Here is a 23,553-nt window from a genome sequence, read left to right as displayed (position 1 = left end):
AAAGTATTAACATGGAGGCAGTTGAGTCCCTAGGGGAATGTCACTCTGCCTGTTTCAAAGACTTGTCAATGGGCTATAGGTAGTAGGGAAATGTAATCATTTTTCTTCTGCCTTTGTTTCCCACATTAGTGTGGGGTCCAGAGCGGACAGCCAAGAAAGAATTGTTGAGACACCTTTTGTGCAAAATGGCGGTTTTATTAAAGCAGGGGGACTGGCCCATGGGCAGAAAGAGCTGCTGTTCCCGGGGTTGTGAGGGGTGGCTGATTATATACTTGGGAGTGGGTGGGGGGAAGGAAGGAAAAAAGAGGTTTTCAAAAGAACTTTCATATTCAAGAGGACCTACAAGACACTGGGGGCCTTGCCATTGTCAAGTTAAGGTTGTTTTCCCCTCTGGCAAGGCAATGACATCAAGATAGTTGCAAGTTGGGGTGCCTGGGTGGCTCAGTTCATTAAGTGGCTGCCTTCAGCTCCGGACGTGGTCCCAGGGTCCTGGGATGGAGTCCCACATCTGGCTCTGGGCTCAGAGGAGAGCCTGCTTCTTTCTCCCCCTCTGCCTGCTGTTCTCCCTGCTTGTACTCTCCCTCTCTGTTAAATAAATAAACAAAATCTTAAAAAAAAAAAAAAAAAAAAGATAGTTGGAAGTTTCCTAGAGGAATGTCACGCAGATCCGACCCAGGAGCGGTGGTTTCAGGGTGTCAGCTTGTGCTTTGTCCTCGGCCAGGCTTCTGCTCCCTTGTCACCAGGACACGTGAATTTGATTCTTGGCTTGGCACTCACTAGCCATGTGCCCCTTGAAATCAAATTAATCTTTCTACATCTCAGTTGCTTTTCAGCTGACCTTTATGAAGACTAAATGAGAATACATGTGAAGAGGTGGTAAATTATAAAACACTTTAAAAAAAAAAAAGTTACTTGTTTTATACAAGCACACATTTGTGTGGACCCACTGCTTCTTAACTGGGGACAATTTGCGCGCCCCCCCCCCATGCCTGGAGGCATTTTTTCGTCCGGACTGGATGGGGCGCTAGTTCTATCTAGTGAGTGGAGAGCAGGAATGCTGTTAAACACTGCACAATGCCCACGACAGTCTTTCAGAATTGAGAATTATCTAGTCCAAAGTGGCGACAGTGGGGCACCTGAGTGGCTCAGTTGGTTAAGCATCTGCCTTCGGCTCAGGTCACGATCTCAGAGTCCTGGGATCCAGCTCCACATCTCGCTCCCTGCTCAGCGGGGAGTCTGCAGCTCCCTGTCGCTGCCCCTCCCCCTGCACAGGCTCTCTCTCAAGTAAATAAAAATCTTTAAAAACTAAAAAAAAAATTTTTTTTTAACCCCAAAGAGTCAACAGTGCCAAATCTGAGAAACCCAGCTGTCGCCTATTCATACAGCCTTAACCAGTCAAACTGCCTCACTGGGCAGCAGCTTCCAGGCGCCGCTCCCTCTTCCCCGGGAGGAAGAGCAGGAGAGGTAAGGATTCCAGGCAGCGCTCACCTTCCCCCTTTCTCTTAGTCCTCTTCTCTTTCCTCGCAGCAGCACCCTGCTTGCCGACCCATACTTAGGATACCAGCCTTACAACGTCAGGAGTTAGAGGCCTGGCCTGGCTGGAAAAGTGACCGATCGCCGGCCCAGAGTCCGAGTCCAGTTCCCAAGACAGAGGAAGTTCTTTCTTCCCGCAGCGAGGGCGGGACCATCTGCCAACAGGAAGAGAGATTAGTTTCCCAGGCTTTAAAAAAAAAAAAGAAAGAAAGAAAGAAAACTTGATTCGCTGTCACTAACTTTGCATCTTCAAAGGGGAAGGAGCAGAAGAAGAGGAGGGTAGGCTCGGGTCAGTCCCACCCCCAGTGCTTCGCGCTCGCCGCCGAGGCTGTGCTGGGCCCCGGAGTTTTCCCGCAGGGACCCGACGGCGGGGAGCGCGGGACGCGGGGAGCAGCAGAGAGCCGGGCCCCAGTAAGTCTCCAGAAATTCACACCTGGGCTCGTGGGGCGGGGGGGGGGGGGGGGGTAGTGTTCCAGCTCAAAGGCAGCGCAGCTTGCCTCACGCTCCGGGACGGTGTCCCCACTTCCCCCAAGTCCCATCTTGCGTCCTCTGCGAGGGATCCGTCTGGAGGCTGCGGGGACCTCGCGGGAAGGAGGGTGGGGAGCCGCGGGGGTCAGACCTCGTGGAGACCGAAAGGGAAGCCGCTGACCGGCAGGGGGCTGCGCTCCGCAAAGGGCCTCAGGCTCCGTTCCTTGCTTCTACAGTGTCCTCAGAGAACATGCTAGCTGTGCACTTCGACAAGCCGGGAGGACCAGAAAACCTTTACTTGAAGGAAGTGGCCAAGCCCAGCCCAGCAGAGGGTGAAGTCCTCCTGAAGGTGGCGGCCAGTGCCCTGAACCGGGCCGACTTACTCCAGGTACCCGGGGTCAGGTAGTGGCTGGGGCAGGGAGGCATTCCAGGGTCTTCCATGAACATTTACCAAACAGATGAAGGAATGACCTAGGGCATTGCCTGTAACATTCATCAGGATGTGTCTGCAGGATGTGTGCTGGGGGTTCTAAGACAGGTATATTTACAAAGCAGCATCTTCGCTGTGTTAATCCATCATCTGCTCAGGCTAACAGATAAGGAGATGGGAACTGCCCTTTGTTGAGGGGGTTGTGTGTTAGGCCTTGCTCTGTCTCTATTTCACTCCTCTGGCAACCCTGCTTACCGTCCTCATTATACAGATAAACAGAGTCAGAGGTTAAGCAATGTACCCAAGGCCACGACAGCAGTAATCCAGGCAGCTATAATTCAAATCTAGGGCTTTGTGGATCCAAAGCCCGCACTCTTTCTGCTTGTAGGATCCTGGAGCTGTAGGGTCCCGGAGCTGGCCAGGGATCTTTTCCTGCTGTTAAACGCTAAACTGAGCCAACTGCATTGATTGGGATAACAGAAACGTGCCAGAATCACCTGGGGCACTTTTCTTTCTTAAAGATTTTATTTTTGTTTATTTATTAGAGAGAGCGCTCGCACAAGCAAGGGGAACAGCAGAGGGAAGGCAGAAGTCCAACTGACTGAGCTACCCAGACACCCTTGGGGCACTTTTCAAAAATAAACATGACCACAACCAGGCATGTATATCTTGACAAAGCTCCTCAAATGGTTCTAGTACACACTCTTAGTTCAGCCCCTCTGCTCTGAAGCCTCCAGTTGGAGGCTTCTGAGGATTGCAATCAGTGAGGGCAGAGCCTGGCACTTATTATGAGAACGATCATTAAGGAGTCCATGGTTTTTGCTGGGTTTTGCTCATAGAACCCAGATCTGGCTCTGACTTCCCTGTGTCAATGGCTGAGCCCTTTATCTGTGGGAAATGGGGTTAAATGGAGTTAATGGGGTTTGGGGGGGGGTTTAAAAAAAAAAAAAAGGATTCCATGGTTTTGTTCCTAAGTCCTGCTACTAATTTACTTTCAGACTTTGGACAAGGCATTTCCCTTTACAGGTCTGTTTCTCCATTTGTAAAACAAGGCGTTCGGGTAAATAGCTAAGGACCCTACCAGTTCTGACATCCACTGATTATATGACCTACAGTATCTTAACTTGAAGTAACTTTTCCTGACTTACAAAACCTGTCTTTATCCTGATCTTTTTGAGAAAAAGAGGGGCTTTTGGAAGAGGCCCAGGGATGGTAATGCACACATTGCTGACCATGCTCCTCACTTAGCTCACTCCTCTTTCTGCAGAGACAAGGCCAGTATGCCCCACCCCCAGGAGCCAGCAGCATTTTGGGACTGGAGGCATCTGGACACATAGCAGAGCTGGGGCCTGCCTGCCGGGGGCACTGGAAAATTGGGGACCCAGCCATGGTTCTGCTGCCTGGCGGGGGACAGGCTCAGTATGTCACTGCCCCTGAAGAGTTCCTCATGCCCATCCCAGCAGGACTGACCCTGTCCCAGGCTGCAGCCATCCCAGAGGCCTGGCTTACCGCCTTCCAGCTGTTACATCTCGTGGGTGAGGAGGCCCCCTCATGCTCACTCTATACAGTGTGGTTCCATTACTTGATGACTCAGCCACCTCAAAACTGAGCAGTCTTCTGGGGTGGCTTTGGCCTGGCCACTACGCCACACCCAACAGCTCACCCTGATGTACCATCAGTAGTATAAGGTCCTCATACCATGTTACCAATGACCTGATGTTGAGGCTGAAAATTATGGTTAGCAGATGGAAAGCCTAGAAAGCGCTGGATAGAAGGCCTGTGCCCATCTTCACACTGTAGGCCCACCAGTAGTCTCAGCAGCTCAAAGTCTCGTTGAGTTTCTCTCTGCGAGCCCTAGTGCAATAGAAGGGGCCAGTCAGTCTTTTATTCCTCCTCAGTCCCACTGAAGTCAGCCAAGAGATGATGGGGCCAGCCTAAGATTTGGTCCCTGTTGTCAGGGAACAGAGTAAACCTGGGAAGACAAGGCATGTACAGAAATTAGACAACCATAGAGTTCAGAAGATGGCCTTGTCTCAAGATGGGAGTGGGAGGGAGAGAGGGCACCTGGGTGGCTCATTCAGTTAAGCATCTGCCTTCAGCTTGGTTTATGATCCCAGGGTCCTGGGATCAAGCCCTGCATCGGGCTCCCTGCTCAGCAGGGAGTCTGCTTCTCCCTCTCCCTTTGCCCCTCCCTCCAGGGCTTGCTCACTCTCTATCAAATGAAAAATGAAATCTTAAAAAAAAACCCAAAAACCTCAAGGTGGGAATAGTTAGTGTGGGCACAGGTGGTAAGAGAGGGCTTTCTGGAAGAGGACTTGAAGCGTGGGTAAAGTTGAGATGTGACAGAAGGCAAGCCTTGGTGGCTTAAGAGAGTGTCCAGGTGAAATCAGCTGCTCCACTCAGAGTGAAGGATGATGATTATCATCTGTGAAAGATGAGACTAGGACTGGGTTTCAGTGGCCTTGAATGGCACGTTGCCCGAACCTGATGCAAGAGCCAACTGAGAACTGCTTTATATTTTGAGGAGAAAGTGACATAATGAAAGCTCCATTTAAGTAAGAGGAGCCTGGTGGTTGTGTGTGGTGCCTGGATCGTTGAGACCAGTTGGAGACCAGTTTCAGACTGAAGAGGAACTGGCTTCAGGTGGTGACAGTGGGAATGGTATGCATTCTTTTTTTTTTTTAAAGATTTTATTTATTCATTTGACAGACAGATCACAAGTAGGCAGAGAGGCAGGCAGAGAGAGGGGGAAGGGAAGCAGGCTCCCTGCTGAGCAGAGAGCCCAGTGCGGGGCTCCATCCCAGGACCCTGAGATCATGACCTGAGCCGAAGGCAGAGGCTTTAACCCACTGAGCCACCCAGGCGCCCCAACGGTACGGATTCTTATCTGTTAAGGTGTATGTCACAGATGCGCATCTCGGGATCATTTCTTAAGTAAAACAGATTATGGATGTGACTGCTAACAACTGTTTCAAAAGGTTCTCTCCCACCTTGATGAGAGTCAGTAAAACAAAAAAGAGCTGTCATCGTGTTCTCTTAAGAGACCAAGAAACTGGGCATTTGGTGGGCCAGGGCCAGGGGCATGTGGTAGAATATGCCTGCGTGGGGCACGTGTAGCACTTGTAAAGAGAACGGTTCCTGTACTTTGTGCCGCAGGAAACGTTCAGGCTGGAGAGACTGTGCTAATCCATGCAGGGTCAAGTGGTGTGGGCACAGCTGCCATCCAACTCGCCCGCATGGCTGGAGCTATTCCTCTAGTCACAGCTGGCTCCCGGCACAAGCTTCAGATGGCAGAAAAGCTTGGAGCAGCCGCCGGATTCAATTACAAAGAAGAGGATTTTTCTGAAGCAACACTGAAATTCACCAAAGGTAAGCAGTAGCTCCCGCAGCCCAACAGGAATTTCAGAGATGCAGTCAAGTCCTCACCAGCCTGAAGTTTGCCACTGCTCTGCTAAGTACACAGCAGCTACCCTGCCAAATTCTAGCGTTCAGGTGTTTGACCTCTGGAGACAGGCAGGCAGTGTTTAGGACGAAAATGTTTATGTGCATTCTCATAAGGGGTAGCATTCATACACTTTCTAGAAACCGGATGAGTCAGAGAGAGTTGGACTGGAATTAGCCAGGAGCCATTCTTCCGAGTCACTCTGCAGTGAGTTAACAGGAGCTTGCTGTGGTCAGAGTAGGGTTAGGATGGTACTCTCTAAAGGGGTGAGCCTCTGTATTCCCAAAGCAAATGTGTCTGGTTTTGGCTTATCCCTTTACATTTTTCGCATGAGTTAAAAAGGAAACAGGAAACGAACGCTTGTAAAACTACGATTCAGATAACCCAGTGCAGACATTTCATAATTTAGATGTGAACCTGCCTGTCCTGTAGACTGGGTGGACCTCCCCTGTTCTGTTCTCATACATGTCTGGGTGACAGTGGGTTTTGTACTTAAAGGGGATCAAGAGATAAACCAGGTCATGGTGTTGCCCCATTTCCCTCTTGCTGTGTGGCTAGGAATCATAAAACATGAACTACAGCACACATGTTTGATAAAGTTCAGTTACCGAAACTCCATCTACAACAGTGTTTCTATGAGCAGTGTTTCTAGTTCCAACCTACAGTTTTAACCACTCCCACCTGCATATATACCCATATATTCACAAATATACTATGGAATCTTACTTTGCACAAAGCCTTCTGTGTCTGATGAGCATTTCAGATCTGTGTTTCGTGTGAAAGGTGCTGGCGTCAACCTTGTTCTAGACTGCGTAGGTGGATCCTACTGGGAGAAAAACGTCAGCTGCCTGGCTCTTGATGGTCGCTGGATTCTCTACGGTCTGATGGGAGGAGCCGACGTCAGTGGACCTCTATTTTCAAAGCTACTTTTTAAACGAGGAAGTCTGATCACCACTCTGCTGAGGTCTAGGGACAAAAAGGTGAATGATGAGTGAGAAGATAATGTGATGTAATTATTACCCACAGAAGTGTGGTGCGTTTATGTAGCTCCAAGAAAGGAAGGTCTGACACATCTTCCGTTAAAGCACCTATGTAGAAACCTGCCCCCTCCCATGGATAAATAAGTAACCATTTTCAGAGAACTAATTAAAAGTAGTCAATAGAAGTCTCAACCTCTTGGAACGTAGGGAACATTTCTCATGTTATTTAAAATTTTCTAACAGAATGAACAAAGCATTGACAGTATTGGGAAATATATTTCTAATAGTGCCAAGATGTTGTCTTCAAAGGGAAACTCTTCTCAGTGTAATAAGAAAGGTGAATAAGGTTAGTTAAGGTTCTGCCTTCAATAGATTATGTTACTGAAATCTTCTCTACGTGGTACTCCCTCAGGTGCCAGACTGGGGAATGTTTTCCCACTGAGTATTTCACACCTGTGGGATAGCAGAGCTTAAACATCCCTTTTGAACTGAGCCTACAGAAATCCTGTCTGTGCCCACCACCTGCTTTAAACCTTTAAGAACAGTCGTGTTCTCAGTGCCACTAATATTTTAGTACAGGATTCAGGCTTTTTCCCTGGTACAGAAGAGAGATTATACATTTGGGGGGCACGCACATACATGCTGGTAGTGAAGGGGGTGGTTACTCTGCATTTTCGGGTGTGTACGCATTTCAGAGAGAGCACAGAGGCTACCAAGAGGATGGGGAGCGGCAAGGTAAAGTTTTTGTCTAGGCTGATGTCTCCTTTTCCTTATCTTAAGTACAAGCAAAGGCTGGTGGAGGCTTTCACAGAACAAATCCTACCCCACTTCTCTACGGAGAGCTCCCAACGTCTGCTGCCCGTGTTGGACAGAGTCTACCCCGTGACTGCAATCCAAGAGGCCCATGCATACTTGGAGAGTAACAAGAACGTGGGCAAAATCGTGCTGGAACTGACGCAATGAAGGACAAGTTTCCCAGGACAAACGAGAAAGTCCACAGTACGCAGGAAAAGAGATCGGATGCTACTCCAAGCCGCACTGTAACCTCCTGGCCCTCCCCTGGCCTCGCCTACGGATCCGTGTAAAAACAATCGAATGAAATAAAGAGTAGATTTGAAGGGTTGCCCTCTCACTGGGGCGGCCCCAGACCGCGGCCTGGGCCGCCGCGGCGCGGGTGGGATGGGAGTCGCGACCGCAGTTGTCGCAGGGATTACAGCAAAGGCCCGGACAGTGGGTGCTCAACTCGGGCTGGTCCAGGGCCGGGGGTCCCGGATACCAAACGAACAGCGTCAGCCACCACACAACGTGCCACCACCCCCGAAAGCATCTCTGTGCAGCACCAGAAGCCCGGGCCCACCCACCAGCCCTACACCTCCGCCGAGCGCGCCCCACTGAGTTGCTATCCCCCAGCAACTCACCTGGGAGCTACCCTACCTAGTCCCGCTCTCCTAGGCCCCACCCACTCTGACCGGATCCTCAGCTCAGGGCCGCCTCCACAGGAACACCGCCCTTTCTTTAACCCAGGCCCCGCCCTTTCCGGTGCGGCTCGTAAAAGGGTTTCGAACGCTCGCCTTTCAGCCTTTCAGCTTTCCGACCTCTCTTTTCATTTCTGGTTCCTATTGCCCCGGAGTCTTTTCGAAAGGGGACGTTACGTCAGCACGTCTAGACGTAAGAGGGCGATCATCCGGCGTGTAGTAAAGCTTCCGGCGGAGGTTGGATGTTGATATCCAGAGTTTGAGGCGGTGTGGCGGTCCAGTAGAGCGAGCTCCGGAGGTGTCCCCAGGAATTCCAGTGTTTGTTGCAGTAACTTTATCAGCCCGCCAAGATGGCGATGCAAGCGGCCAAGAGGGCGAATGTGAGTTTCCGGGCATTCAGCAGAAGAATGGGGCGTGGGGTGGGGGTGGACCTCGCTCGTGGACTTTCTTAACGGCGCGGAACTGTGTATTTTGCCCCTGCTCGGTTCCCCAGCCAGAGTAGCCCAGAATTTACTGTCCTAATACTGGCAGTTCTTCCTGGCCCCGTCCTTGCGGATATGCTCCTTGAGCCACAGTTCCGGCTACACCCCTTTTGAGAGTTCCCTCGGTTTCTTACACTGGTGTCAGTCCTACAGCATTTGTTGCTTGATCAGCACCTACGACCTAGCGACGGGATTTTCGCCCCCAAGTCAGTAGCACAGCCTAGTCTGCAATAAGTAATCTAGTATCTCACAGGCAACCAAAGCCTGGGATTCTCTTAAAGTCACGGAACTTTCATTAATGTCTTAATATGTTTGAGCACCTACTATGTGCCGGAATTGAGAGATAGGGAACAACTCAGAAGTTAAATTTACCGAACATGTACTGTGTGCCTGACACTAGTCTAGGTATTGCGGATACAACCGTGAATAAAACGAAAAGCCCTTCTGTTTACATTCTTTTGTTAGAGAATGAGGTATTATAGAAACCTAAGAAAAACTGTCTCAGGTAAAAGGGGGTAGGTCAGCTGTAAGGATGAGAGGTATAGGATAATGAAGACAGAAAATTGGACTTAGTGAGATGCAGAATTTTGGTGACCTTGATGATGATCATTTCAGTGGATGAAAACTTGGTTGCAGTGGGATGAAAAGAGGTTGGAAGTTAAGAAAATAGAGACAGCTCTTTCTCCAAGTTTTCATGTGAATAGGGAGTACGGAGGTTGAATAATAGTTGACTTTATATAAGGTGTATTAGTGTGTCACCGAGAATGATCCAGTAGAGTGGGAGAAATTGATGATGTGGGAGAAAGATGAGGTAAGTTCAGGAGTGAAGGTTTTGAGTAGACGGCGACAGGAAGAGGGGGTGGATATGGATGAATTTAGGTCGGTGGCATGTGACATGAATATAAGGTACTTACCATTTGGTGATGTATATTTTCTTCAGTAAACAAGAGGAAAGATCAATTCCTAGAATAGGCAAGGAAGAGGTTACAACACAACTCAGATGTTAGAGGGAGTGGTGGTGGTAAGGTTTGAGGAAAGAAACTGTGATACAGTATCGTACAGAGTGAGAAAGCAGATTTATGAGAAAAGTGTATTATAATTGGAAGTGTCGATTGTTTGAACTCAGTCCGAAATCTTAAATCTAAAACTTTATTGTACTTATTTCTTGACCATTTGTCACCACTACTAGTTTGAGGACAGGGAATAAGTATCCTCTTTTTCCTTTTATACAGCACTTAGCTTAATACCTTAAAAAGCTGCCAGTTTAATAGTTTTTGAGCAAATGAGTATCCAGTATGTAATTGAATATGTTAATAAGAACACAGGAGTGAACTCAGGATGGGAGATATATATTTGAGAGTCATCGACTTACTGTGGAAGCCATCTGTGTGGTTAAGAGAGCAAAGAGTGTAGAATTAGGGAGAGTATACAAAGGGTCAAAAAGGAGTCTAAAAGTAAAACTCTGTAGAAGAGCCTATTTTAATGGCAAAGAAGAGTGAGAAGAACTAGCAGAGTGGTAGGAGCGAGCCAAGGAAATAAAAGTGTCAAAAATAGTCAACCCTGGGGCGCCTGGGTGGCTCAGTGGGTTAAAGCCTCTGCCTTCGGCTCAGGTCGTAATCCCAGGGTCCTGGGATCGAGCCCCACATCGGGCTCTCTGCTCCGCGGGGAGCCTGCTTCCTCCTCTCTCTCTGCCTGCCTCTCTGCCTAGTTGTGATTTCTCTCTGTCAAATAAATAAAATATTAAAAAAAAAATAGTCAACCCTGTCAGAAGCCTCAGAAGTTAAGTGTGACGACAATTGAACACTGAAGTTAAAAGGTCTTAATGCGGGGCACCTGGGTGGCTCAGTGGGTTAAGCCTCTGCCCTGAGCTCAGGTCATGATCTCAGGGTCCTGGGATCAATCCCCATGACGGGCTCTCTGCTCAGACAGAAGCCTGCTTCCCCCACCTCCCTCCGCCCTGTTTGCTTCTCTGCCTACTGGTGATCTCTCTCTCTGTCAAGTAAATAAATACAATCTTTTTTAAAAAGAAAAAAATAAAGTCCTAATACCAGGGTGCCTGGGTGGTGCAGTCTGTTAAGCACCCAACTGTTGGTTTTGGCTCAGGTCTTGATCTCAGTGTTGTGGGATCTGGCCCCATGGTGGGCTCCACGCTCAGCACGGAGTCTGCTTGAGATTCTCTCCCTGTACCCCTCCCTACCCCTTTTTAAAGGTCTTAGCATAAAAGTATTTTCAGTGCTGGGATGGAAGCTGGGTTGTGGTAGGTTGATGAGTGTCAGTGAAGTAAAGATTATGAGGTAAGTGAGTATAGATCTTTCCAGATGCTTGACTGAAAGAAGAGAAAAAAGCAAAATAGGATAGTAAGTAGGGAGCTGATAAGTTCAGGGAAGGCAGAAACCTTGCTTTTTCCCTTGTCTGATACGTGCAAAAGAAGGTGCTCAGTAAATATTTGTTGAGCGAAGGAAGAGGGATACAAGTGACTTTTTTTTTTTTTTTTTTTTTTTACAAGTGACTTTTTTTTTTTTTCGCATGACAGTTGTCAGGACATAAGCAGCTGCTCACCTAGGGAATAGAAGCCAAGGATGAAGGAAAAACTGTAAATTCAAGAGAGGGAAGATATTATCGATGTAACAGGTTCTTAAAAAGACCAGATAAGAGTCATCAATGGGAGTTTTATTGTCTAGGAAGCAAGAACAGTTCCCTTCATTCTTTCCCATATATGTCTGAGGCATTGAGGACTTTTATTTTTTTTTAAAGATTTTATTTATTTATTTGACAGACAGAGATCACAAGTAGGCAAGAGGCAGGCAGAGAGAGAGGGGGAAGCAGGCTCCCTGCTGAGCAGAAAGCCGGATGTGAGGCTCCATCCCAGGGTCCTGGGATCATGACCTGAGCTGAAGGCAGCAGCTTAACCCACTGAGCCACCCAGGTGCCCTGCACTGAGGACTTTTAAATGAGGTTGAAAATCCTTGTTTAACTGCAGTGACTGGAAGCCTGGGTTTTATAGTAGCCCTTACTAGTTCCTACTAATAGTCCTCCCTAAAACTAGTGCCCAGTTACTTTTCTGAAAAGAATGCCATTTTCAGGAATATCAGATTATAATCTTTTAAAAATAATTCTTATTCTTGACTATTATGTGGGGTTTTTGTTTGCTTTTACTGTGAGAATTTATTTTTATTTATTTATTTTTAAGATTTTATTCATTTAGTTGACAGAGACACAGAGGGAGCACAAGCAGGGAGAGTGGGAGAGGGAGAAGCAGGCTTCCCACTGAGCAGGGAGTCTGATGCGGGTCTCGATCCCAGGACCCCAGGATCATGACCTGAGCCACCCAGGTGCCCCTACTGTGAGAATTTATTATGAGAAATTTTTTTTAGGTAGTAGCACTTCTGCCCCTGATTATAATAATAGTACATATTTCTCATTTTAGATTCGACTTCCGCCTGAAGTAAATCGGATTTTATATATAAGAAATTTGCCATACAAAATCACAGCTGAAGAAATGTATGATATATTTGGGAAATATGGACCTATTCGTCAAATCCGAGTGTGAGTCTTACTGAGATTTTTGAAATGTCGTTTCACGAAAATGATTGTATCGTCTCAGAATTATAGCTGGCAGCAAGGCCTAACCAAGAGCCTAGAGACTAAATGGATTGAAATCCGGGAGATGAGATTTTTTTTTTTTGGTATGGAAAGAAATGACACCTTCCTGATCTAGCTCAGTGAGAGCCAAGAATAGTGGTTGTGAAATTAGGGAAGGCATGAAGTATAATGAATGATTTGAGAGGAACGGGTGGCAAAAGAAAGAACCTTTATTGCATAACTATTATTTGTAAAATCAGTATGATGCTGTGTTTTTTATGTGCATTAACTCTAATTTTCTCTCCTGTTTCCTTTACTGACTCCAGAATTTCTGAATAAACTGAGTAAGGAGCTCTACAAGTAACTGAGAAAAATGATTTTTTTTTTCCCAACCACAGCTTTCTGTTAAAGATTGATTGGTTGATTAATTTTTCAAGATTTTATTTATTTGACAGAGAGAGAGACAGCGAGAGAGGGAGCACAAGCAGGGGGAGTGGGAAAGGGAGAAGAAGCAGACTTCCCGCTGAGTGGAACACAGGACTCGATCCCAGGACCCTGGGATCGTGACCTGAGCCAAAGGCAGACATCTAATGTTTGAGCCACCCAGGCACCCCAAGATCGATTTATTATTATTACCTTTTTCTATTGAAGATTTAAAAGTATATGGGAGGCACCTGGGTGGCTCAGTGGGTTAAGCCTCTGCCTTCGGTTCAGGTCATGACCCCAGGATCCTGGGATCTAGCCCCGCATAGATCTCTCTGCTCAGCGGGGAGCCTGCTTCCCCTTCTCTCTCTGCCTGCCTCTCGCCTACTTGTGATCTCTCTGTCAAATAGATAAATCAAATCTTTAAAAAAATAATAATAAAGTAAAATAAATAAAAGTATGTGGGAGAATAATTGCAACACAAGTTCAGGTTTTAATTAAATATAAAAATTGGTGTTTATATTTTCAGATGATATTTATTGAACATCTGCAAAATATCATTTGTTGTAATAGGTGCTTTTATTTGTATCACCAACACCACAACCTTGTGTGGAGGTAATAATTGTCTGGGTTTTGTTTTAAGATTTATTTATTTGAGAGAGAGCATGAATGAGCATGGGAACAAGGGGAAGGGCAAAGGGGGAGAGAGAGGGAGAATCCTTAAACAGACTCCCTGCTGAGCATGGATGGGACTCAGTCCCAGGACCTTGAGTGAAAGCAAGGGTCAGACACTTAAACCAACTTAGCTGCCCAGGTGCCCCAATAGTTGTCTATTTTATAGCTTCACACAACTATTTAGTGATAAAATTTTCTAATTTTATTTATTTTTTTTAAGATTTTATTTGACAGAGAGATCACAAGGAGGCAGAGAGGCAGACAGAGAGAGAGGGGAAAGCAGGCTCCCTGCTGAGCAGAGAGCCTGATGAGGGGCTCGGTTCCAGGACCCTGAGATCATGACCTGAACTGAAGGCAGAGGCTTAACCCACTGAGCCACCCAGATGCCCTAAAATTTTCTAATTTTATTTATTTATTTATTTATTTTTAAAGATTTCATTTATTTATTTGACAGACAGATTTCAAGTAAGCAGAGAGGCAGGCAGAGAGAGAGACGAGGAAGCAGGCTCCCTGCTGAGCAGAGAACCTGATGCGGGGCTGGATCCCAGGAACCTGGGATCATGACCTGAGCCGAAGGCAGAGGCTTCAACCCACTGAGCCACCCAGGCGCCCCATAAAATTTTCTAATTTTAAATTGAGTACACTACACAGATCCATAGCTGTTGATACTCTAATTAGTATAAATGGGCCACTTACCTAAGAGTTCATCTGAAAGAATTTCTTCTTCTTTTTTTAAAGTTTATTATTATTAGTTTTTAAAATTAATCTCTATACCTAACATGGGGTCTCAGACTCGTGACCCTGAGATCAAGAGTCACATGCTTCTACTGAGCCAGCCAGGCACCCTTGAATGTCTCTTATATTTTCTTTTTTAAGATTGATCTATTTATTTATGTATTTATTTAGAGGGCCCATGAGCAGAGGGAGGAGTAGAGGGAGAGAGAGACTCTTAAGCAGACTCTGCACAGAGTACAGAGCCCAACACAGGGTTCGATCTCCTGACCCTGAGATCACGACCTGATTCAAAACCAGGAGTTGGACACTTACCCGACTGAGAGAGAGAGAGAGTACTAGCAGGGAGGAGCAGGAGAAGCAGGCTTCCCACTGAGCAAGGAACCCAGTGCGGGACTCGATCCTAGGGCCCTGGGATCATGACCTGAGCCAAAGGCAGATGCTTTACCAACTGAGCCACCCAGGTGCCTGTGAATATCTCTCTCTCTCTCTTTTTTTTTTTTTTTTTAAAGATTTTATTTATTTATTTGACAGAGAGAGATCACAAGTAGGCAGAGAGGCAGGCAGAGAGAGAATGAGAGGGAAGCAGGCTCCTCGTGGAGCAGAGAGCCCGATGCGGGACTCGATCCCAGGACCCTGAGATCATGACCTGAGCCGAAGGCAGCGGCTTAAACCACTGAGCCACCCAGGCGCCCTGAATATCTCTCTCTTAATACATTTTCTTTTGTGAACTGAGAGCTGCTTCTTGGTTTTTAGATCTCTGTAAGATCTTGAGGACACTTCTTTTAAATCATTACTTTTCTTCCAGAAAGTCAGCCAAATGCTAGCAATACATCATCATTGGTACTCACATGGGGATGGAACTGAGGAGTTTCCAGCCATCCTCTTCAGGAAGTCTTAGTCCTTTGTGTATTTGATGAGAGCTTTGGACCCTTTTCAAAGAACAATACATGGAACATTTTGCATATGATTTCAGTGGATACATGAATCCTAGGTTAAGAAACCCTGTTCTACGTACAAGAATGGTATAGAAAAGGTCCCCTGACTTGGAGATCAGGAAATAAGATTCTGCTTCAGGCCCTGCAACCTTAGACAAGTTGTCTAGCTTTTTGGTTTTCTGCTCCCTCACATGTAAGATAATGTAGATAGACTGCCTTTCAGCTTTTTAACATGGAGGCAGCATGGTCAATTTAATGAATTGGTTGTAACACCTGAGTTCAAATACTAGCTGGACATTGGCTGGTCATGTACAACTGGGCAAAATATTTAATCCCTCTGAGCTTCAGTTACTTCGAAATACAATCTTCCTAACCTACTGTCTTAAAAGAATTTTTTATTATTATTAACATATAACATTAACATATAACATTAATAATATTAACATATAGTGTATTATTTGTTTCAAGGGTACAGGTCTGTGATTCATCAGTCTTACACAATACCCAGTGCTCATCGCAACACATACCCTCCCCAATGTCCATCATCCAGCCACCCCATCTCTCCCATCCCCCTCCACTCTAGCCTAAAGAGTTGTTTTGTTTTAAGACTTTATTTATTTGACAGACAACAAAGGAGGGAACACAAGCAGGAGGAGAGGGAAAGGGAGAATTAGGCTTCCTGCTGAGCAGGGAACCCAACTCTGGGCTCCATCCCAGGACACTGGGATCATGACCTGAGTCAAAGGCAGACACTTAACGACTGAACCACCCAGGCTCCCCCTAAAAGAATTTTAATAAGGATCAAATTAGGTCATGTCTGTGAAAGCACTTTGTCATGGAGTCTTTCCTTCCTGGTGTGCATTAGCCACCCCTCTCTATTCTCCCATAGCACCTCCTGTGAACATCTTATAACACATGATTTTGCTATTGTCTTTGTACTTGACTCTCCTGCCAGCCTGTGAGCTCCTCCAGGACAGGTATCATATATTCTTTTCATTTTGGGTTGAGAGCTGTTACGCCTAATAGACGTTAAACACCCCATGTATATAAATATAAGTAAATGAATAATACAGAACATGGTTGTGATTGACTTCTGAAAGTGTTACAAAATTTACTGATAGTACACAATTAAGAGATGCTTACATCAGTGAAGTTAGTGTTTCCGAAAGCCAAGGTAGATGATCAAGCAGTGGCATCTTTAGAAGGGTGCAGAGGAGCTCAGGGCCTTTGTACTCTGGTCCCTCCACTTGGACTGGTTTTCACCCCGCTCATCTCCCGTCTGCCTTCTCATTCTGCAGGTCTCCACTACAGTGTCACCTTTTCAAAGAGGTTTATCCTGACCACCCTAGCGTTAAGTCATCCTTGTCCTCCCAGTAATCTCTGTCACAGCTATCTACTTCCTTTATAATATTTCTCATCTGTATTTATCTTTCTCCCGCTTGGGTAAAGTTCCTTGAAGGGAGGGAGGATGTCTTTTTCACTGTTCTATTTCCAGTGCCTGTCATACAGAAAGAACACAATATATATTTGTTGAATAAATTCATAAAAGCAGGAATTTGGGTCTGAATTACAGATTGAAACAGATTTTTTTTTCCCCTAGCTGTGATCATGCTTCATCATATATCTGGAACCTAGAACTAGGGTGACCCACCTTCCCAGTTGGCCCAAGGACCAAGGGGTTTTCTGGGACCTGACTTTGAGTGCTAAAACCTGGACAGTCTTGGGCAAACTGGGATGAAGGGTTGCCCTTCCTGGCATGTAGCAGACACTTGATGCTTTGAACTTTTTAAAGCCCGTTCATACCTTTTACCTCTTGATTACTAAACCGTGTACGGTATAGGGCAGGTGACAGGTCCTGATTTGGCTGTTTGACACATGAAGCAGCTGAGGCTCACAGAGGTTGATGCACATGATGAGGTTTTCTCATTCCTACTCGGAGGTTTACCACCAATCGAGAAAATAATGTTGGCTCAGTGCCTGCCACACAGCAGGTACCAACTACATACTTTTTAGAAATTGAAGTTACAATATGGTTAAGATACTAGGTTGATAATCAGCAGCTAGGACACTGAGATGAGAATTTTTTTTTTTTTTAAAGAATTTATTTATTTATTTGTCAGAGAGAGTGAGCACAGGCAGACAGAGTGGCAGGCAGAGGCAGAGGGAGAAGCAGGCTCTCTGCTGAGCAAGGAGCCCGATGTGGGACTCGATCCCAGGACGCTGGGATCATGACCTGAGCTGAAGGCAGCCGCTTAACCAACTGAGCCACCCAGGCGTCCCTGAGATGAGAATCTTTAAAATGGGGTTAGTGCCCATCCCTGTTCTAGTGCCTCAGAAGATGTAAGAGGAAGAGATAATTTTTTTCTTAAGCTTCCAGGAGAAAGAGTGTTAGAGAATTGGTGGGAGAGAGTCGATCTCCACTTTTCATATGCCTGTTAGCACTTGTGTGCATGGTGCTGTGAGAGAAAACTGAAATATAATACCTTTCTTGGACAGTTGAGAAGAACTAAAATATTAAGTTCTTTATGTTTCGTGTTTTTTTAAGATTTTATTTATTTGACAGAGAGTACAAGTGGAGGGAATGGCAGAGGGAGAGGGAGAAGCAGGCTCTGCACTGAGCAGGGAGCCCAACGCGGGGCTTGATCCCAGGATTATAGGATCATGACCTAAGCTGAAGGCGATGCTTAACCATCTGAGCCACACAGGCACCCCAAGTTCTTTATGTTTTTATTCCAAAGGATACATAGATAGGCTTTTTGACCCCCCCAAAAAAATTTTTTTTAAGATTTTATTTATTTATTTGACAGATAGCAAGAGAAGGAATACAAGGCAGGGGGAGAGGCTAAGGGAGAAGCAGGCTCCCCACTGAGCAGGGAGCCCGATTCAGGGCTCGATCTCAGGACCCTAGGATCATGACCTGAGCCAAAGGCAAGTGCTTAATGACTGCACCACCCACGCACCCCTGGCAGAATCTTTCAGGCAGTGTTTTTTTTTTTCCCTTTGGGTAATCCCCAACTTCCATAGCTAATGCATTTTTTTTTTTTTGAATTATAAAAATTTCAAGCTGATGCATTCTTGAAAACTAGAAGTCAAAAGTCCTAAGAGTGGGGTGTCTAGCTAGCTTAGTAGGGAGAGCACGTGATTCTTGATCGTGGGGTTTGAGCGCCATGTTGGGTGTAGAGAATACTTAAATAAACAAACTTAAAAAAATGTCCAAAAGTTGTTAGATTATTCCCGGAAAGTAAGGAATATTATAAAATCCCTTTTGGGGCCTATTTAGCCTGACAGGCTGTAAGCATTCAAGGACACTGGCCCCCTCCAACCAACCCAGCACCCTGTACGTCTCCCATCCCCCCTTTACAGGAGGTATAGGCGCTGATGAGGGCCCAGCGCTGGGGTCTTGTCCTGGATCAGATTTTAACAGGTACCCCCCTTCCCCTGGCCTCCTACCTTTGCTTGACCCTACGCGGGGACTACGGCAGATGGAGAGGCAGCCCCCAGTCTTAAACCTGATTCCACAGTTGGCACTGGGTGGCTAGAACGCAGATGGAGGGGTCCATCTTTATCACACTGGGAGCATAAGCTGAGTGGGACCTGTGCCCACTGCCCCCACTGACAAGCACATGGCCATCTGCTGCCTGCAGTTTGTTGCTCTTCACACTTCCCTCCCTCCCCGCGAAGGAAGCTGGTGAGGTGAAGAGAGGAGGTGGCAAAGAAAACCTATACCAGAAGCAGCTCCATATCCACAAGCAAGGTCCACCTTCCCCTGCCAGCCACCTACCCTGGCGGGCAGATGACCCTGCTCAAAAGCACACTCCCTCCCACCCGTCTTTGCCAAAGCTCAGCCCTTCTCCTGAGCCAGACGGGGCTGTGTAATGCGTGAGAGTGCATATATTATTAAAAATGGGTGTACGGAAAGTTGGGAGCTGACCATACCACATTTTTTTTTTAAGACTTTATTTATTTAGTTGAGAGTGAGTGAGAGAGCACAAGCCAGAAGGAGAGGCAGAGGGAGAGGGAGAAGCACACTTCCTGCTGAGCAGGGAACCCGACACGGCTCGATCCTAGGACCCTGGGATCATGACCTGAGCCGAAGGCAGACGCTTAACCGACTGAGTCACCCAGACACCCCTGTACCATATTTTAGAAAAGCAGTGAATCTTCTAAGTGGAAGAAACCACATTAACTCTTTACGTCCTTTCCTGGCCATAAAGGATAACGGTTGGCTGTTTTCCTACATACCCTCTATAATTTTGCCATCTTTTTGGTAGGGGCTTCCACCACCACCCTTTCTACAGACACAAATAGGTTTTATTTTTATGAATTAGATAAACCTAAGTAAAACACTGCTCAGAAACATTTGTTTCCTACATTGATGGTGACTGTGTTGTCTTTAACAATTGAAACTAAAATTAGGGTTAGGGAGAGGCACCTGGCCCTATTTTATTTTTTTTCTTAAAGATTTTATTTATTTGACAGAGATCACAAGTAGGCAGAGAGGCAGTCAGAGAGAGGGGAAGCAGGCTCCCTGCTGAGCAAAGAGCCTGTTGTGGGGCTTGATCCCAGGACCCTGAGGCCATGACCTGAGCTGAAGGCCGAGGCTTAACCCACTGAGTCACCCAGGTGCCCTGAGAACATGACTCTTGATCTTGGGGTTGTGAGATCTAGCCCCACACACTGGGTGTAGAGATTGCTTAAAAATAAGATTTTAGGGGCACCTGGGTGGCTTATTCGGTTGAGTGTCTGCCTTCCGCTCGGGTCATGATCCCAGAGTCCTGGGATCAAGTCCCAGTTCCGGCTCCTTGCTCAGCAGGAAGCCGCCTTCTCTCTCTTCCTCTGCCAACAGCTCCCCCTGCTAGTGCTCTCTCTGTGTCAAATAAATAAAATATTTCAAAAAAATAGAATAAAATAAAATCTTGAAATTAGGGGCGCCTGGGTGGCCAGTGGTTTAAGCCTTTGCCTTTGGCTCAGGTCATGATCTCAGAGTCCTGGGATCAAGCCCCACAACAGGCTCTCTGCTCAGCAGGGAGCCTGCTTCCCTTCCTCTCTCTGCCTCCTCTCTGCCTACTTGAGATCTCTGTCAAATAAATAAAATCTTTAAAAAATAAAAAGAAAGAAATTAGAGTGGAGTGAGGGAGAAAATTAAAATCTTCAGAATCAAGGGACTAGTTACCAGATAATAGTGTGGTAAATAAGTATTGGTTCTGTTGCATAAACGTGCAGTACGAAAAACCTCATTCTAATCGTGCTGATTAATAACCATCACTCCTACGAAATGCTGTACTTTCCAACTTAAGACTGAGAATTGAGGGCGCCTGGGTGGCTCAGTTAAGCATCTCCTTCGGCTCAGGTCATGGTCTCCGGATCCTGGCATCGGGGCCCAGTAAGGCTCCCTGCTCAGCGGGGAGTCTGCTTCTCCCTCCCTCTGCCCCTGTGCACGCCTTATGCACACATGCTCTCTTTCTCTCTCTCAAATAAATAAAATCTTAAAAAAAATTAATTCTTAGTATGAGAAGTAGGAAAGACTAGGACAGTAAACATAAAGACTGGGCCAAAGTTCAAGCTAGTTCTTTGCTGCCAATGCTTTGGTAGCTGTAGGAGTAGTCTTGACACAGCAAGTTTAACTTGTAGCTGTTTTACTTAAAAAAGAAAACAAAAATTACCTTAATTCAAGAAATGGGCTTATCCAGCATACCTGTCCATAATCTAACAGTGTTCAGGTTGATCTCAGAATACTTTAACTTACTGTCTCTAATCTTCCGTGGTTAGTGGTTTAAAAGACAGTTCAACCATCAGTGCTCAGGCAAATATATTTTTTTCCACAGTATTTGTTACTTATTTATAAAGAGAAACTATCCATAGCTCAACAGTCATGTTTCATAGTTCAGGAGCACGGGCCAGTGATACATTTCCGTGGAACTCAACCCAAAGGAATTCTTCACATTCCAAAATCACTTTCCACTCTGAAAGAGACCAGCCTTTTTCATCTCCTCAAAATCCCTATGGAATCATAATTTCTATAGAAATCTGTGTATCCTTCTTTCTTGGTTTGGCCACAGCAAACTTCTAGAAAGCTGCAACCCCCGGGGAGTGCTCCAGCAATATGAAATCACAGGTGCTTGGCCAGAAGGCCTCTCATCTGAGGTTTCGGCAAGCCCTGGAAGTCATGGTAGTTTTTCTCCTTAACACCCAACCTCAAACCCAACGTCTTTCCTAACTCCAGTAAATGTGTATTTTAAGTAAGTCTGATTTCACTCTGCAGGGGGAACACACCCGAAACTAGAGGAACAGCTTATGTGGTCTATGAAGACATCTTTGATGCCAAGAACGCATGTGATCACCTTTCAGGATTCAATGTTTGTAACAGATACCTGGTGGTTTTATATTATAATGCCAACAGGGTAAGTATCAGGCCACAGTCCTCATGTGGGGAGCCCATGTTAAGAAGTAGTGTACCATGAGGGGAAGAGTATACTGTGAGTTCTTGTTTCGCTAGTGCTACTGGTGATACTCATTTGATGACAAATCAGTAACTGTTAACCTTGGTGCTTACCACATTTCAGGCATTTCAGAAGATGGACACAAAAAAGAAGGAAGAGCAGTTGAAGCTTCTCAAGGAGAAATACGGCATCAACACAGATCCACCAAAATAATCATTTTCTGCATTTTCATTTTAGACTAAAACCCATAAGTGACCACCATCACCCTTTTCTTATTTTTAAGTAATGCTGAATGTTGTAATTTCTTATTCGAGATTCAAAAGGACCTGCTGCTTGAAACTTTGATACATGTTAGAAAATGTTATGTGAATAAACTTGTAAAATTTTGTAAAACATGTCAGTGTTTTCTTTTAAACGTTCCCTTTTTATTTGATACCAGAAAACAAGTCAGCCGTTGAACTGTACTGAGAATTGTTTGGTGGTCGGTGGCCACAGAGACCGAGCTTCTTAAGAGCAGGGAGCTTTTTGTTCTCTTAATGCCTCTGATGTTCAGTCCAATGCTTAGCCATCAAGGGAAGTTTTTAGAGTGTTGTCATTCATTGACTGTTAACAGCTCAGTGAAGGTAGCTATCTCCATTTTGCAGATAAGGAAACCAAAGCTCATTGTGTTGGTTGAATGAATAAAACGTTTACTTTAAAAGTTGCTGTAACATCCACCAGTATTAACCATATCAGTACATTTGAATAATACTTGCCGTACAGTTAACAAAACACTGTCCGTATGAGTACCCATCCTCAGAAGTCAGTTGTAAGAAGTGGCCATTCGGGGGCGCCTGGGTGGCTCAGTGGTTTGGGACCCTGCCTTCGGCTTGGGTCATGATCTCGGGGTCCTGGGATCAAGTCCCGCATCGGGCTCTCTGCTCAATGAAGAGCCTGCTTCCCTTCCTCTCTCTCTGCCTGCCTCTCTTGTGATTTCTCTCTGTCAAATAAATAAAATCTTAAAAAAAAAAAAAGTGGCCATTCGGATGACAGCACACTGTTAGAAATTTGAGAGCACGTTTCTTGGGTAGTGGCGTTGGTTGTTACATGTCTAAGATTGTATTATGCAGTCTTTTCCTTTAGTTAATAAGTGTCTGAATATCTTGGACCTTAGGTCATAATATATTTTTGCCATAAATAGAATATTTAATGCTTATTCTTATAACTATACACTCCCATGGCATGGAAATAGTATGGTTATTACCACATTCATCATAGCTTGGCAGCTTGGAGGAGATAGCTATAATTTTCTTTTTATAGTTTAGACATGGGCCAAATGGAAAAACATGAACCAGTTGTTTTGTACATTACTATAACCCAAAATCAATTTGCAGGGTACAAGCACTGAATCATTCAAATGGACAAAAAGCATCTCTTCTACTTTTAAATGCATTTAGCTTTGCTGTCTGTGCTTACTTTAAGCTAATATGCTCCTTTAACTTCTGGTACTGTCTTCTCAAAGCCTACTATTGAAAATGAAGAGATTATTCCTATTAATTATGTCGGTGCTTTCTGAAAGTGCTGTGAAAGACTAGAAAGAAACATTTCTAAGAAGGGCAGGGAGATGACAAAGGAGTCATAGCTTTAATTTCCTTCTGAATGCTTTTGTGAATTCCTGATGAATTTGTGTAAAATGCATGGTGTGCCTTTAGGTATTTACCAATGTAAAATAATTTTCTAAAAGACTTTTTGTAAGGGGAAAACAGACTTCGAGTGTGCTTTGTCTAAGTGGCAGACTGGCTTGCCCTAGTGCAGTTTTTTTAACTTCATAACAAGGGGAAATTGCTTCTATTGACAATACAGCCAGTCCCGTCCTTTGGATTAGTACATCTGTTAGCTGAATTTCATGACCTAAGGCTGAGAGTTTTAAAATTCCAATCGTCTAGGGCGCCTGGGTGGCACAGTCAGCTGAGT

At 45.6% G+C, this 23,553-nt stretch overlaps 2 protein-coding genes and 1 long non-coding RNA gene across 7 annotated transcripts; 2 read left to right on the top strand and 1 right to left on the bottom strand.

Moving 5' to 3' along the window:
* Window positions 1–539: 539 nt before the first annotated feature.
* LOC123925893 lies at window positions 540–8,389 on the bottom strand. 3 transcript variants are annotated; one of them, XR_006815103.1, is made up of 5 exons: window positions 8,272–8,381; window positions 6,600–6,839; window positions 4,130–4,403; window positions 1,489–1,688; window positions 540–585 (listed from the first exon to the last, which is right to left on the bottom strand). It is a non-coding gene; the product is annotated as an uncharacterized LOC123925893 (long non-coding RNA). The 3 variants fall into 3 exon arrangements; XR_006815102.1 differs by lacking the exon at window positions 540–585 and having other exon boundaries at window positions 859–1,688; XR_006815101.1 differs by lacking the exons at window positions 540–585; window positions 1,489–1,688 and having other exon boundaries at window positions 3,259–4,403; window positions 8,272–8,389.
* On the top strand, window positions 1,710–7,971 carry TP53I3 (tumor protein p53 inducible protein 3). Of its 3 annotated transcripts, none has more exons than XM_045979478.1 (6): window positions 1,710–1,812; window positions 2,238–2,389; window positions 3,699–3,966; window positions 5,588–5,800; window positions 6,657–6,853; window positions 7,634–7,971. In XM_045979478.1, the coding sequence occupies exons 2-6, from the start codon at window positions 2,252–2,254 to the stop codon at window positions 7,814–7,816; spliced, it is 999 nt and encodes a 332-aa protein (XP_045835434.1). In that variant the 5' UTR covers window positions 1,710–1,812; window positions 2,238–2,251; the 3' UTR covers window positions 7,817–7,971. The 3 variants fall into 3 exon arrangements, with proteins under 3 accessions (XP_045835434.1, XP_045835433.1, XP_045835432.1); XM_045979477.1 differs by having other exon boundaries at window positions 1,718–1,822; XM_045979476.1 differs by lacking the exon at window positions 1,710–1,812 and adding an exon at window positions 1,822–1,944.
* A 150-nt stretch (window positions 8,390–8,539) lies between the features above and the next one.
* SF3B6 (splicing factor 3b subunit 6) lies at window positions 8,540–21,993 on the top strand. Its single transcript, XM_045979479.1, has 4 exons — window positions 8,540–8,708; window positions 12,238–12,356; window positions 21,423–21,561; window positions 21,724–21,993. The coding sequence occupies exons 1-4, from the start codon at window positions 8,679–8,681 to the stop codon at window positions 21,811–21,813; spliced, it is 378 nt and encodes a 125-aa protein (XP_045835435.1). The 5' UTR covers window positions 8,540–8,678; the 3' UTR covers window positions 21,814–21,993.
* Window positions 21,994–23,553: the final 1,560 nt, after the last annotated feature.

This window comes from Meles meles, chromosome 15 (genome assembly GCF_922984935.1).
Source record: "Meles meles chromosome 15, mMelMel3.1 paternal haplotype, whole genome shotgun sequence".
NCBI lineage: Eukaryota > Metazoa > Chordata > Mammalia > Carnivora > Mustelidae > Meles > Meles meles.
The sequence above is the reverse complement of the archived record's forward strand: the minus strand, read 5'-3'. Positions and strand labels throughout refer to the sequence as shown.